The sequence below is a fragment of the Astyanax mexicanus genome, chromosome 5 (genome assembly GCF_023375975.1).
Source record: "Astyanax mexicanus isolate ESR-SI-001 chromosome 5, AstMex3_surface, whole genome shotgun sequence".
NCBI lineage: Eukaryota > Metazoa > Chordata > Actinopteri > Characiformes > Acestrorhamphidae > Astyanax > Astyanax mexicanus.
The window spans coordinates 24231606-24248239 of NC_064412.1; the positions used below are offsets into that span (position 1 = coordinate 24231606).

Sequence of the window (16634 nt, forward strand, 5' to 3'; positions counted from 1 at the left end):
AAAGGAATCTAAGTGCGCCTTATAGTGTGAAAAATATGGTATATAGTATTCCGTATACTTACGCTCTACCTTCATGGACAATATAATGAACTCATTGCTATTAGTTGTAAGATAGTTTCTGTATATATGTTTGTTTAATAGACGTTATAGATCTTATATATGCATAAATGTATATATAAAGTCATGAAGAAATGAGGCCAATTTTTTTATTTCTGCTACATTAAAAGATCAACATTTCACCTTTTATTTCCAGGTATTTATACACAGTTTAGAAGATAGCAACTTTTATCTCAACCCACCCTTTTTTTTCATTGTCAAGTTCAGCTGGTAGCATAGCCCAGACTGAAGCGCTTTACTCAACCTTGTTACTGACTGTTGTCCCTTAGAATAAGCCTTATAATCCGGTGCACCTTATGTGTGAAAATAGACCAGAAAATAGACGTTTTTTTTTTTTTTTTTTTGCCTTATAATACGGTGCACCTTATAGTCTGTAAAATATGGTAGTATTATATAGTAAAACGGTATTATGGTGGTAAATATTTTGTGGTGCTGTTTATTGTGAGTTATTTATTGTATATGTATTGAATATGACAAATAAATAAAATTCTTTATACATTAGATATGAAGATAAATCTTGCATTACATGGTATTTCTTCAATCAACAGTATATAATCCACTTTTATAAACAATATACTGTATTGACTGTATTACACAATGTATTATTCGGTTCTTGCCTGTACATTTTGACACTTTGTGTTTTGTCAGGCAGGGAGTACTGTATTTTTACACACATCTCTGGTAACAATGTTCTGTATTCCTGGTTATTTTGGGGGCTTCCTCTAGAGATTAGCATTTCAGCCTGATCCATAGGGATTGCCACGCTAAATCATTTTAAAATGGTCAAATTATTTTGTCGCATACATTCCAGATGTTTAATCCAAGCAAAATAATTTATCATAATATTTACAAAAATGAATGTGGTCACTAATAATTACTGTTATATTTGACCTATTTTAGAGCTCATTTTGTTCTTTGCCGAATAATTAAAGGCTGTGGGTATCCAGAGACTAGGCCAGAAAGTAATTAGCTGCTGAAATGAACCTGAGGAGGCATGAGGAAGAATAAGGAGCTGAAGGGACTTTTGATAGTGGTTCTCCCACACACACACACACACACACACACTGAGTGAGGATGGACTCCCTGGTGGCATCGTCAAAGGCCTGACGTTCTCAGATGAAAGGCAACAACACTCCAACACATCTGGATGGTGTGTGTGGGTGTCGGTGTTTGTGAGTGGGTAAATATGTTCATCTTGTAAATGTCCTTAAATCCCACTGTGGCTTTCAGCAGGACTATAGGACTAAAAAGCACGGCTTGGTAATTATGGAGGGAGTTTGAGAGTGTATGTGCGTATTAGGTGTGTGTTTATATGTTTGTGTGTGATTATTTAAGTGCATTTAGCACCCTGTGAGCCGGCCACTGCTGGTGAGGTATTGTGAGCTTCGGCAGGTGTAGCATTAATTTAGTGCTGGCTGCTTTTGATAAGATTAATTATCGCAAGATTTCCCAAACATATCACAGTGATTAAATGATATTTCAGTGTTAATCAGAATTAATCAAGCAAATGAGCTTATTGTTCTCGAGTGCTGCTACTCAAAACCAAATGAATGGTGTTATAAGCTGGCTTTGTTTGAAAGGTAGTTCTTCACATTCCTCACACTAGTATAACTCTGCTCTTCACTCTAAGACCAGATTGATATCACTGCAGATGTGTGACCATGCTTAATGTGTTGCCATGTGATTCTTGTGACTCTTGAAACTGGAATGTTTATATTCCATTCCAGTTTCATTCACATCACACTCCAGTAGGCGTGTGAGGAGATCTCGTTGCAGGAGATCTCGTGAGATTAAAACTTGACGATATTTCCCATCAAGCTTAAACCTGTCTCACAGGGGAAAAAAACTGTTTAGTGTGGACTTTTTTAGGAGGGATCTGGCAACACAGTAGCGATAGCAGCGAGTGTGGTGGCTGAGCAATGAGAGCAGCTCTCAGCAGAAGAGAAAAATTCGGGCATTTACATAGAAGATGCTTCTGCTACTTTTAAGTTGTATGTCTGGCTGCATTTTGGCTCCAGTGGAAACAATAAACGGTAACAGAGTGATCAACAAGACCATATGTAAATACTGTAAGTAAATCTTACACTTGACTGTTTCATAAGCAGTTGTACTAATCCCTTAGCTCTGTACTGTATTTAAAAAAATGCTCTGTCTCTGTTTGCACTTCAAGTTTCAAATTTCATTTTTAAATCTCGTCTCGTTCTCGTAAACACAGTATCGTGTCTCGTCTCATCTCGTGATATTAGTGTCTCGTCACACCCCTACACTACAGTCATGTGATTAACAGCTGCTCAGGCTGCAGCTCTGTATTCAAATTAAGAAACTTATTACTGTAAAAATGTTTCAGTGGCGATATGATTGAACTTTGGAGATTAATCTGTGATCCATGTGCAACCTAATGTAATGATTTCACCTACTAATCAACTATTCACTTAGTTGCCAACTAATATAGTTGACTGGGTCAGTTAGTTTTTGCCCACTTACTTTAAAACTTAAGAACCACACTTAAGATACTGTACGTGTTGGATAAAACTGTGTAAATTAGATTTTTTTTTTTTAAGAAAAACAAAATTCTTGACAGTGCTTCAATACGAACACAGGCTTCAGTGAATAGCGAATAAAGTGTTATATAATAGTTTGATAATTACTCTTAATTGTTGGTTAAAGTTTTACATAAACATGAATGAATCTTCCTAATTAAAAAAAATTAAAGCTTTATTAATAATAGTGAGTGATTGATTGCTTAGTTCGTTTGTTGCTGTTTTTTAATTATGATATTTTTTTTATATTGAACCGTGTAAGTTGTTTGTTAAAAACACTGTTGATTTTATAAGCTACAAATTTTATTAAAATAATGTTAATAATAAAGTTTCAAATGCAGTACAATGATTCGCTTAAGTATGTTGTTAAATATATTTCAATATTTAGCATTATTTGGAATCATATGTAACTATCATTAAAAATATATATATATTATTAATTAATTATTATTATTATTATTATTTTTTTTTTTTTTTTTTTTTACTTCAGACTTTTTTTCAAGTTCAGTGTCATAAAGTCTGTAGCAGATCTGAGCTCTATCAATACAGTCCAAGTCCGTGCCCTATCAGGAGCTGTAGAAGGCGTGATAAATAAGGAGTCGACCTGTTTCCTAGAACTGCAGCGTGCTCTGGCGCAGAGGAAGTCCAGTTTTAGATCTGAGTTTTAGTTATGCCTAGAAATGACAACACATCTGCCCTCGGCGAACCAGGCTTCACCACCGTTTCACTGACTCAGCAAAGCACTTTCAGCCTGTTAATCAAGTCGATGGGTAGCGCTAAAAATGATCTGCTCTGCCCCAGGACATTCATATAGCTTCAGAGGGCATACCTACATTACACAGCCGTATAGATATAGCCTGACTCTTATCTCTTCTGTAAGATATTTCAGTTGATATTATACATTTTGAAGGGCAGGCTTATAAATCCTGATGACAAGCTAAAGTCAGTTCTGAAACTTCTTTAGGGTTTTTTTTTCCCCCTTAAATAGATCATGATTCAGATCATGCTTCTCTTTTTAATCTTTAAAAAAGGTTTGTGGTGCTGTTTTATTTATGACGATCATAAATAAGTCAGTTTCCTATACACACAAAAAGAAATTAAGCTTTAGTTCAAATGAAAACCTAAAATAAGCAAAATAAAACATTAACAAAATCTGAATACCACATACGGATCACGTTTTTGCAGGTATTTAAATTATTTCACCCCAATTAAAAAGAAAAAGAAAAAATATCAGTTTAAATGCCATTCCCTGCTCCCCCTCCTATTTTCTTCCTCCATTTTTCTCTCTAGAATTTAGCACTTATCCTGTCAGTGGTTAGCCTGTTAGCAGCTAGCCTTTTAGTGGTTAGCCTGTTAGTTGTTATTCTGTCAGTGGTTAGCCTGTTAGCCTAATAGTATCTGTCAGCAGTTATCCTGTTAGCGGTAAGCCCAAAAGTATATCAGCTGTTATTTAGCGGTTAGCCTGTTAGTGGTTAGCCCAGAAGTATCTGTCAGTGGTTAGCTTCTGAGCTAACATTAACTAGCTAGCTTGTAATCTTTTTAGCTAGCTACGTGAAAATTTAACTTTCTCAGAAACAAGTTTTTATCATCAGTACTCAGGCTAATTTGTTAAAAACAGCTGAACTGAGGTGTCTAATACTCTACTAGCTTAGCAAGTGAGTTTTAGACCCAAATACCACAGAAAAAAACGCCAGTTTCTGCACTCTGTCTGACCAATCCTGCTATCATTTTAGTCTAAACGTTTATAAGTAGAGGTTCAGTGTGTGCAGTGTTTACTTATTCTGTAAACAAACTGAATGTTTTTTTTTTTTTTTTTATTAGTTGTCAGTAAAAAAAATAGCCCAGAAATTAATGGTATTGCAGCCACTTAAACCCAGGACCTGTGCGGCTTACGCAAATCCCATCCATTGGGGTTCAAGTGTCAGCCACACACTCACATTAAGATGAGCAAGCGGTTAATAAAAGTGACTACTTCAAGTGTAGTTACAACACTGTTACTACAAAATTGTTTGTTTACATTACAGTAAGAACAAACATTTGTACTTTGTCAATGTACTGAATATGAAAAATATTAATTGCGTGTGTGTGTGTGTGTTTGTGTTGTAGTTGGCGCAGGATGAGGGCAGTGCAGTGCGGGGTTTTGCAGTGGTGGAGTATGAACTGGCGGAGCAGGCGGAGGCCATGCTGCTCGAGATGGACCGTCACATCATCCAGGGCCACGAGATCCGCCTGTCTCTGTGCAGCCCGGGAACGGCCGGCCGCAGCACACTCGCCGCACTCATCGCCGCTCAAGGAGTGGTGAGTAACACCTTCAGTACGCACATACAGATCTGTGCAAATTAATAGTTACATATTTAACTTATACTTAAAAAAAAAATACTTTATTTTTCCTGTGAATTGGTTATTTTAATCAGTGTTACAAGACATAATTAAAACAAACTGCTGTAGAGGTGGACATATATACATATATTGTTTTTTATGAGTTAACAAAACAAGATAAATATTATATGACTGGACTGTATATGGCTGATACTACGCATATACATCAATAAACATACTTCAATGAAAAAAGTGTACATATTTTATGTAATAGGCCTAAACCTATCCTACAAATCTGAAGTATCCTAATTTACAAGTCTGGACACCCAATGTGAAATGACAATTTAATTTTCTAAATTAACAAATCCTCAATAAAGAACAAAATTAAAGATTTTGTCATTATTCTGCAAATCTAGATCACCATTTCTGTGTATTAATCACAGCATATTCTTTTCTGATTTCTTAAAATAAATAATTATATAGACTGCTGTCTCTAGAATAGGGAATAGTGTAAGAAACTAATGATTTGTCAAAGTATCACAATAGATAGCATTGTCTTCAGATATATTCTGAATGCTTAGAAAATGTAACAGTGAATAATGAATACTGTATTTTCCTGATCTATTTTCTGGTTTATTTTCATACATAAGGCGCACTGGACTATAAGGCGCATTTTAAGAGACATAACAAGGAACTATTAATTCAGGTTTGCTGGTGGGGGGATAGCTAACTACGTTAAGTAAAGCTAAGCTAATTAAACAAAACTGTAATAAAAAAGACTTTCTTTTAAAGTCAAACGAGTGCTGGATGTAAATCTACACAGGTTTCTCTCCTGAAAATTGTTTATTCAGGTGAGTAAAGCGCTTCTGCTTATTTACAGTAAGCTTAGATTCCCAATTGTTGCAGCACTAAGGCTGGAGCATTAGCATTAGCGGCTAATGCCACCCGACAGAGCTACACTGAGGAACCTGAGTGCAGGCTACAGTCCAATATACTCACCTCTGAACGACAAAAAGGCTAGCGTGGTTAGCGGTTAATGCTAATGCTGCTCCAGCAGTGCTAACTGAGGTTAGCAGCTGGCTATAGGGCAATAATACTCACCTCTGAACGGCCAAAAGCTAGTCTTTAGTGTGGTTAGCAGGTTATACTAATGGTGCTCCAGCAGTGCCAGCCAGGGTTAGCAGCAGTCTACAGGCCGATAATTCTTACCACTGAATGGAGAAAAAAACGGTTAGTGGCTAATAATGATGCTACTCCAGCCCCAGTGCTGGAGAGCTAAACTGAAACTCCTGTATAACACTGTTTTTCAGTGGAGTGGCTTTACTGCTTTTAATACCTGACTGGACAGACTATAAGGTGCACTGATGATTTTTAGGAAAACTAAAGGATTTTTAGTGCACCTTATAGTGAGAAAAATACAGGAATAATATTGTTTTCCTAAAATGTGATTCCTTATAGTATTGTCATATATTGAATCATTATTCCTGTACCGTGATATGAATTGTATCTTCCAGTTCTTGCCAATACACAGTAAGAGGGTGCATGCATGATCAGCTGGTCTTGGAATGTATCTGTCCATGAGCTTGCCAAGCTCTCTGTTTACATGTGAAGACTTTTGCTGAGTGTGACTGCCCATTGATCCCAATGTCAAATAGAGGAACTCCCTTATAGAGTAGGACTTCCAGACACAGTTCACTTCACTGTGCACAATGACTCAATTCCAATCCAGTCAATTAAGATCTAGCTCTGGACATTGTCCCAGTCTCACGCCACACATGGGAACTGAATTAATTTGAGCATGGTCTTCTAAACAGATGTAGATATGGACTGAAGCTGGACAAAGAGCACGGGCTCATTCATCTACAGCTCATTTATCTTCATGCACACACTGCACGCTTACTGTCAGAGCACAGCTTCACCTACTGGATCATAACTTCATTTGAATGCAGATCACTGCTAGCTAATGCTGCTAGTGAGTTCTCAGTCTGTATCAGTATATTGTTTATTTTGTTGAGTTATGAGTGGAATTGATGATAAATTCATGCAGTGGTTGCATTGGCACTAAAGAGAATAGAAAACAGACCTGCTTTACTGTGTCAACTTGAATTGTTTTATTTATTCGAATATTTCATAGTGTTTTTACAAGCTACAAAATACACTTAATAACCAGATAAAGCACACTAATGAATACAGAAATCCTGAAGTAAATGAATTTGCCTTTGGTTTTTAAAACGCACCAAGAAAAAAAAGAAACCCTGAAAAGTATACACAAGCTCTTACACGCATTTACACATGCCCGCACATACACACACACACACACTCGCGCGTGCACGCAAAGTCCAAAAGATGTGAGGGTGAGGCAGTGGCAGTTTAATTACAGTAGTCACACACTGTGCTGTTTCAGACATAGTCCTCTGTACTTCATTTCCCAGGCTGGAAATAAAGCGTGCTGCTATTTTAGAGACGTGGGACCGATATTGTGGATGCCATGCACCAGGCTAATCTACACCGCAACACAAGGAGCCATTCTCTTCCTCATTGATGGTGTTAAACATGTTACGAAAAGCACGTACACACATACACAAACACCACGCGGGACTCCCACCTGCCGGTAACAAGCACCGTGATTTTTTTGGACCGTTTCCTTTCAGAAAAGTGTTACTTTCATTGTTCAGGGGACCAATGAGAAGACAGAATCCCCCACACACACACGCCCACACACTCGCACGTTTCTGCATGTTCTCAGAGAGTCATCTCGGCGGATTTGTGTCAGGCATAGATTTCTTCCCCCACCGATCCATATAGGTCTTTTTTTTTTCCAAAATCAATGTGCTTAATTGTGTTTATCGAACTTTCTTTATTCCGTCTTCCTCTCTTCTGCTTTGGACATAGCTGTGTAGGCAGTTCTGCTGTTTTCCAGTCGTCCTTACATCAGAGCCTCCGCTGATTTAGCGTCAGCAGAGGAGCCACAAAGCAGAGAAGTAAATATCTCAAGGGCCTTGTTTCATTTTCCATTTTTGAAAGATTTTTTCCTTCAGATATAAAAAAAAAATTGCACGTAGGTCCTCCTCCCCTCTGTTCTTCCTTCTGCTCTCCTCCTCTCCATCTTTCCACTCTCTCTCTCATTGCCAGTCTCTTTTTGCCATCTACTTTCCCTGCCTGCCGTAAAGCCTGCTATCCATCCATCTTCCCCTCTCCTCGAAATACGTCAAACCCAACAGACTGAATGCAAGTTGACATTTCTCGGCAGACCTACCCCTCCAAGCCACGAACAGCACTCTGCTCAAATGACAAATGTGCCTTCTTCTGTCTTGCTGAAGCACACACACACACACCCATAGCACAAATGCATACACACACTCGTATACAGACTGAGGGGGTGCAAGCCTTGCTCTGGCGAAGCTCATGCCTGCGGCTGGTGTGAAATCCCCTGCCAGTGTTTGACTTCTCTGTGCTTTCATGGCAGAGCAAAATTGGAGCTGCCTGGGGACGAGCAGGTGTCTCCACTGGCTCGGCTCAGTCCTCACAGGCTGAGAACTGTTATGATACAGGAAGAGAGTATGCAGGGCCACTGGATATGTCTATCACATTCAATTAGATACAGAAGGGGCAACAGAGCCTTCTTATTGCACTGGTATTTGTAGTCTTCTTCAGTGGTATGCAGAGATTTCCTAGTGCAAACTGAGAGATTGGCACCACAGTCAAGGAACATTGAATTGAGCATCAAAGTTGCTTTATGGAAGTTTGAGACAAATCTCAAGCTTTGTGTTGTGAATCTGACTTAAAACTTGTTTTGGGGTGTGCGGTCAAAACAAGTCTCGAGTCTCTGAGCAACATGTGGCTCGTCTTTGGGTATTTGGGTGCAAATCCTGTGAAAGTATCTAGTTTTTAGGTGCAAATCTTGATTGTCAGACAAAAGCCCTATCCAGAAGGGAGTAATTTCTCAGGGGGTATCTCTGTGGTTTTATTCCCATGTCCTCTAAGAAAATTAGAGGCTGAATTACCTACTGTTTTTCGCTGAACTCCAATGTCGTCTGGTAATTTTAGTCCCGTCCAGACACACGTTTTTGTCATCTCCTGTTTAATAAAATAGCTATTTGTCCACTGCTAATTACATTTTGGGCATGCATTTCCAAGGAGATCCACCTAAACATAACAGCAAGTGGAAATGGAGGAGCTACTGAATGCAATATATATATCATGTGACCAAATAGGCCAAAAAATGGTCCTGTTTTTTTTCAATTGCAGTCCGGATGCAAGAGTTTTATCACTGAGTAGAAGTGTGAAATATTTTTCACAGATATCCCCCTGAGAAATTAATCCCGTCCAGACAGGGCTATAGTCTGAGTTGAGTCTGTAGTCTTTAGGTGGACATTTGAGTTATCTAATCTCTGATGTCTGGTGCAAATCTGATTTAAGTCTCTTGTCTCTGGGTACAAGCAATAAGTCTCTGGTCTTTGTGTCCACCTGCAAGTTGATCCCCTAGTCTCTGGGTGCAAATCTTAGTTAAGTCTCTAGTCTTAGTACTTCCATATTGCTCTGGTATCAATAGTCTTCTTCAGCTATGGGCAGAAATTCCCCTGTTGCAAACTGAAATATTGGCATCAGAGTGAAAGTGTCGTACTTGTTTACAAGTTGGTTTATGGGAGTCTAAGGAAGTCTTGAGTTTCTTGGGTACACAGCTAAGTATTAAGTTTCTGAGTAGCGAGTTTAGCCCAAGGATTATCAACAACATCTCTAGGTGCAAGTCCAAGTTGAGTCTCTAGTTTTTAGGTCCAGGTCTGAGTTGAGTCTGTAGTTTTTAGGTAAAAGTCTTCGTTGACTCACTAGGGTCTGGTTGCAAATTTAAGTTGAGTCTCCAGTCTTTATGTACAAGTCATAATTGAGTATTTAGTTAGTATGTGAAAGTCTGAGTTGAGTCTCTAGTCTTCAGGTCCTAGTATGAGTCTGTAGTTTTTAGGTAAAAGTCTTAGTTAAATCACTAGTCTCTGCGTGCATATCTAAGTTGAGTCTCTAATCTTTATGTACAAGTCATAATTGAGTATTTAGTATGTGAAAGTCTGAGTTAAGTCTTTAGTCTTTAGATCCAAGTCTGAATTGAGTCTCTAGTCTCTGGTCTTTGGGTCCACCTGCAAGTTGAGCCCCTAGTCTCTGGGTGCAAATCTGAGTTAAGTCTCTAGTCTTAGTACTTCCATATTGCTCTGGTATCAATAATCCTCTTCAGCTATGGGCAGAAATTCCCTTGTTGCAAACCGAAATATTGTCATCAGAGCGAAAGTGACATTTTTGTACCACTTATTATCGAGTCTTTGTTCTTTAAGTGCAAGTCAGATTTGAGTCACTGGTCTCTTGGTGCATATCTAAGGTGAGTCTGTAGTCTTTACGTACAAGTCATAATTGAGTCTTTAGTTATTAGGTGAAAGTCCTAGTCAAGTCTTTATTCTTTAGGTGAAAGTCTGAGTTGAGTCTTTAGTCTCTGGGTGTAAATCCTTGTTGAGTCTCGGGTCTCTTGGTGCAAGCCAGAGTTAAGTAACTAATCTCTAGATGTAATTATGAGTTGAAATGTTATCTGAGAAGAAGCTCCTTGGTTATATTAGTATTCACAGACATTTAGTCTAGGTAGGGCTGGACTCAGATATCCCTAGATATGGGAAAAAGAGCTCAGGCAGATGAGGCTGATGTTTAAAGGCCATTTGTAAATAATGCTGGCAAATAATTGAAATTCGTTTTCCAGTTGCAGAAGCAGAGTCCAGATGTTGTCACGAATGAGGGAACTAGTCGTTTTTCAGCAACAGCTAGGCTGTCTCAGAGTCTTTCTGCACAGATCATGGACTGTTGTTTCCATTCAAAGTCTGTTGCTTCATCCTCACACTGCCAGAATCATATGGTCTGTAGTGTCACCCCCTCGCGTTATCTGTCTGCCTCTCTCTATCAAAGAGAGAGAGACTGAACTACTTCATCAACCTTATCTCTCTCACTTAACTGCATAAGTGCATAAGCTTCTTACTATTACACACCAAATTGTGTTTGTGGACAAGCATAAGTGTGTGTGTGTGTGTGTGTACGGGTCTCTTGGGAAACAGTATGCAACAGATGGAGTTTCGGTGGGATTGGGATGCAGCCATTCCACTTGCAGACATCTCCTATCTAATGAGGAGATCAGAGCTTCTACCATTCATGTCAACATGTTCACTTTCTCTCTATCTCTCCTTCTCTGCCTCTCTCTCTCTGCCTTTTTCTCTCTGTCATTCTCTCTCCTTTCTCTCCATCCAGCTCTACTTTTCTCCCTCTTTCTCTCTCTCTGTCTTTCTCTTTATCTTTCTCTCCCTCTGTAATTCTCTCCCTCTTTCTCTGTCTGTCTTTCTCTCTGTCCTTCTCTCCCTCTCTACTTCTCTCCCTCTTTCTCTCTCTCTGTCTTTTTCTCTATCCTTCTCTCCCTCTCTACTTCTCTCCCTCTTTCTCTCTCTCTGTCTTTCTCTCTATCCTTCTCTCCTTATTTCTGTATCTTTTTTCTCTGTCCTCACGTTTCCTCTTCCTCTTTCTCTCTACTTCTGTCTTTCTCTCCCTCTCTCTTTCTCTCCCTATTTTCTCTCTCCGTCTTTCACACACACACACACACACACACACACACACACACACACACACACACACACACACACACACACACACACACACACACACACACTTTAGAATTAGTCCTATATCTGCTTATTATGTCCTGGGGGTTCCTGTGCTTGTGCATATGGGGAACAGCTATGCAATATAAAAATAAAAATACATCACAGTGATAAATTATAAATCAGTTAGCTTGTTTTTAAACCTGACATAAATGCATGTATCATCATTGAATATATGTGCTGACTAGCTGCATGTTTCCGTACGTAAAGAAATCATAATTTACTGTGTCATTGGATTTAGTGCAGAACAGTATATCATTGCTGTCTAATTAAAAACAAGTATCTCATTTTTGTTGATATTTAGTTTACCACATTATTTGAACACACAAACACTGTGTGCCTTACACTGTAACAACATTTATTGCTAAACAGATTCTACAAAATGTTTTGACAAGAACTGTAATTACATTAACTTCCATTGAAATTGGAATTTAAGTTGCTGTTGGATATGCATGTTTTTAATTGGACAACAACAATATGTGTAATAAAATTTTGGATATAATATTTTTAATGTAGCAACTTTCAAAATTTTTTTATTCCTCTTTATTTATGATTTTATTTCAAATTTTTATCCATTTTCTCCCCAATTTACAAGGCCAATTACCAAACCCATTCATTAGAATTCCCCTATCACTAGTAATGTCCCAACACCAGGAGGGTGAAGACTAGCACATACCTCCTCCTTCAAACTGCTGCGTATGTAGCATTGCTAAGCAGAATCACAGTGCACTCGGAAGAAAAGCGCAACTCGATTCTGATACATCAGGTCACCGACGCCTTGGGCTGAGCAACTTCACCCTTTGGAGTGATGTGGGGAGAGAGCGCCATCTACCCACCCAGAGAGAGCAAGGCCAATTGTGCTCTTTTAGGGCTCCAGTAGCTGATGGCAAGCTACATGAACAGGATTCGAACCGGCGATCTCCTGATCATAGTGTCAGCGCCTTAGTCCAAAATCAGAATCTTGAGGGTCTTCACCAATTTCCCTATAGGTGTTTCTCGAGCTGTATAATAAAGGAAATAGATTAATTAGCAAATACCCACTGCTGTCACGAGTTGTATATCATTTTGGCAGTTGTAAATCTTACTAATATAAATGTCTTTAGGGTATAATGATCCCAGTCATGTTGGTTTCTGTTAATTACCGTATTAAATAAACTAAACTAAATAAATCTACAATTAAATATAGTTGCTTTGTCAGTAAAAGAATGCATCTTTGTGATCTCATGTTTGCTACTTTTGGCTGGCTACTATATACACATAGTACACATAGCAGAGTACTTGATAATGTAATAGGAGCTCTTGAAATATCTACAAATTGTGCTCCTACTACATTGCCCAGTACACACCGTATGGATGTAGAATTACACTTATCAGTCTGTGGTTGGATGAGGCCAGTTTTTCATTTCCTCACAATGAGACCTACTGGTAGCTAATGCTTCAGGAAACAGATAAAATGAGATATCTAAATTACCCATATGTTGTGGATGATACTTATCTATTGGGTATTTATGTCTTTTTGTGCAATTTAGTGCATTTAGTTCCTGTGCATGCTTAAAATACAAAGAGCACAAAAACAATAAGAGCCACTCTGGGTTTAATGATTGCTCAGATGATAATGTCTCTATACAAAATATAAGAATAGTGCTATTATGTGTCTCTAGCTTTAACGGAACTGTGTGTGTGTGTGTGTGTGTGTGTGTGTGTGTGTGTGTTCATCTGCCTGTGTTCTTTTACAGATGCTGAGCAATAAAAAGGGTTTGCTGCCTGAGCCCAGTTTGGCTCAGCTCCTCAATAGCATGACCAATCCAGCTGCCCTTCAGGTGCTTATGAGACCCTACCACGCTGGCAAACGAGGAGGTACACGAATGCAGATGCTCTTGTTGACCCTTTTTGTGTTTTTTTTTTACTTATTATGCAAATGAAGTGTGAAATATTCAACAGCACTTTTGGAAAGTATTTATATAAACAGAGCATTTTCAGTTAGCCCCATTTGCAAACATTTAAGTCTAGAGGTTAATAACAGTACATTTCACTCCTGAGGTTAATAACACACCAGAGTTCAGTCCAGATTTAATAACACACCACAGTTCAGTCTAGATTAAATAACACACCACAGTTCAGTCTAGATTAAATAACACACCACAGTTCAGTCTAGATTAAATAACACACCAGAGTTCAGTCTAGATTAAATAACACACCAGTTCAGTCCAGATTAAATAAAACACCACAGTTCAGTCCAGATTTAATAACACACCACAGTTCAGTCTAGATTAAATAACACACCAGAGTTCAGTCCAGATTAAATAAAACACCACAGTTCAGTCCAGATTTAATAACACACCACAGTTCAGTCTAGATTAAATAACACACCAGAGTTCAGTCTAGATTAAATAACACACCAGTTCAGTCCAGATTAAATAACACACCACAGTTCAGTCTAGATTAAATAACACACCAGAGTTTAGTCTAGATTTAATAACACACCACAATTCAGTCTACATTTAATAATACACCACTTTTCTAGATTTATTAGCAAGCCACATTTCAACCTAGATTTTATAAAATAACGAACTTCAGTCTAAATAAAACAACACACCTCATTTCTGTCTACATTTAATAACACACATAATTTCTGTCTAGATGTAATAACACACCTCATTTCTGTCTACTTTAATAACACACCTCATTTCAGTCTACATTTAATAACACACCTCATTTCTGTCTACTTTAATAACACACCTCATTTCTGTCTAGATGTAATAACACACCTCATTTCTGTCTACTTTAATAACACACCTCATTTCAGTCTACATTTAATAACACACCTCATTTCTGTCTACTTTAATAACACACCTCATTTCTGTCTAGATTTAATAACACACCTCATTTCAGTCTACTTTAATAACACACCTCATTTCTGTCTAGATTACATAACCCACCTCATTTCTGTCTAGATTTAATAACACACCTCATTTCAGTCTAGATTTTAATAACACACCTCATTTCAGTCTACATTTAGTAACACACATCATTTCTGTCTAGATTTAATAACACACCTAATTTCAGTCTAGATTTTAATAACACACCTCATTTCTGTCTAGATTTAATAACACACCTCATTTCAGTCTACATTTAGTAACACACATCATTTCTGTCTAGATTTAATAACACACCTCATTTCTGTCTAGATTAAATAACCCACCTCATTTCTGTCTAGATTTAATAACACACCTCATTTCAGTCTAGATTTAATAACACACATCATTTCAGTCTACATTTAATAACCCACCTTATTTCTGTCTAGATTTAATAACACACCTCATTTTAGTCTAGATTTATTAACACATACTGTCTGTCTAGATTTAATAACACCTAATTTCTGTCTAGATTTAATAACCCACCTCATTTCAGTCTACATTAAAAAACACCATTTTTGTCTAGATATAATAACACACCTCATTTCAGTTTAGATTTAATAACACACCTCATTTCACTGTAGATTTAATAACACCTCATTTCAGTCTAGATTTAATAACACCTCATTTCAGTCTAGATTTAATAACACCTCATTTCAGTCTAGATTTAATAACACCTCATTTCAGTCTAGATTTAATAGCACCTCATTTCAGTCTTTAATAACACACCACATATCATTCTAGATTTAATAATAGACCACATTAAAACATGTCAGATTTCAGTCCAGATTAAACAGCACGCCACATTGTAATCCAGGTTAAACAGGACGTCACATTTCAGTCTAGATTCGGCAATAGTCTAGATTTCATATTAAACCATATTTCAGTCTAGATTTAATATTAAAACACATTTTAGTTTACATTTGGTAAAAGTCTAGATTTAATATTAAATCACATTTCCGTCTAGATTTAATAACACACCAAAATCCAGTCTGGAACTGAACACATCACCTATGTGTGGTCACACTGTCAGAAGTCGATCTTCAGCTCAGCGGATCAGACCAGGTCTCTCTCTTGAAAATCTAATCATATATTAAAATGAACTTTTCAATGGGCTGGAGGATAAATGAGCTCCGGAAAGCCCGCAAGCTGGAGCTTAAGGAGAACACACAATTAGCCCACCAAATATAGCCCATGATTAAATCTTAAACTTCTCCACCTATTCTGGCACAAATTGCCATTAGTGCTGAAGCTGGAATTGGAAATGAGGAGAATGAATTCTGCTAGCATTGTCCATGCTCTTTGTGTTCCTTCTGTATCCTTAACACTCACCTTTTCCTTTATTTTAATCACTTATTTCATTATTTATTCCCATCGCTAATGTGCCTTATCTTTCTTTCTCGTCTTCAGGGAAGTTTCGTCCTCATGCTGTTCCTTTTCTTCGACCACCACTGACAGCAGCACTGCTTCAACTAGGAAAAGCACAGCAGGTAGTTCACTTTTACTCTTCCTTTCCTCTGTCATCCCTTCCTCTGTCTCCATACACTTCTTTTCTTGGTCACTGTCCCTCTCTCCTTCCTACTATTTTTCTCTCCCTACTATCTTTCTGCATTTTCTTTCCTTCATTCCTTTTATTTCTCCTCATCTGTTTCAGTGTATTTTTCTTTTTCATCCCATCTATTCTCTATTCAGTTTTCCTCTTTCTTCTTCCTCCCCTCTCCCTCTTCATTGTTTTCTTTTACTCTTGTCTGTGTGTACTGACTGTGCTATTTTTCTCTCCTCACTGTTGTGCAGAATGCCATGTTAGGTAATGGACTAGTTCTGCAGAATCTTCTCCATATGCAGATGGCCCAACAACAGCTTCTGCACATCAAGGACAAGCACATCACTAATGTGAGGGTGTGTGTCAGTGAGTGTGTCTGATGTGTGCATGGTAAATTATTCCTTTTGGAATGAATTCCCTGTGAGCTAATCAACTCATTTTAAGTGTATATGTTTGACCAGAGAAGTGAAATATCAAATTTTGTGGCCTTATTTATTTTGTGAAGTTTTGACATTTAATTCTA

The 16634-nt window shown here is 37.9% G+C and overlaps 1 protein-coding gene across 2 annotated transcripts in view; it reads left to right on the forward strand.

The window, feature by feature from the left end:
• Positions 1–16634, forward strand: part of raver2 (ribonucleoprotein, PTB-binding 2) — a 108848-nt gene that overhangs the window by 69257 nt on the left and 22957 nt on the right. The window contains exons 4-7 of one of the 2 annotated variants that reach the window (XM_007248212.4): positions 4764–4955; positions 13390–13510; positions 15979–16058; positions 16363–16467. In XM_007248212.4, the coding sequence (XP_007248274.4) occupies positions 4764–4955; positions 13390–13510; positions 15979–16058; positions 16363–16467 (498 nt within the window). The remainder of the gene's footprint in view (positions 1–4763; positions 4956–13389; positions 13511–15978; positions 16059–16362; positions 16468–16634) is intronic. The other variant, XM_022675866.2, reaches the window with a different exon arrangement.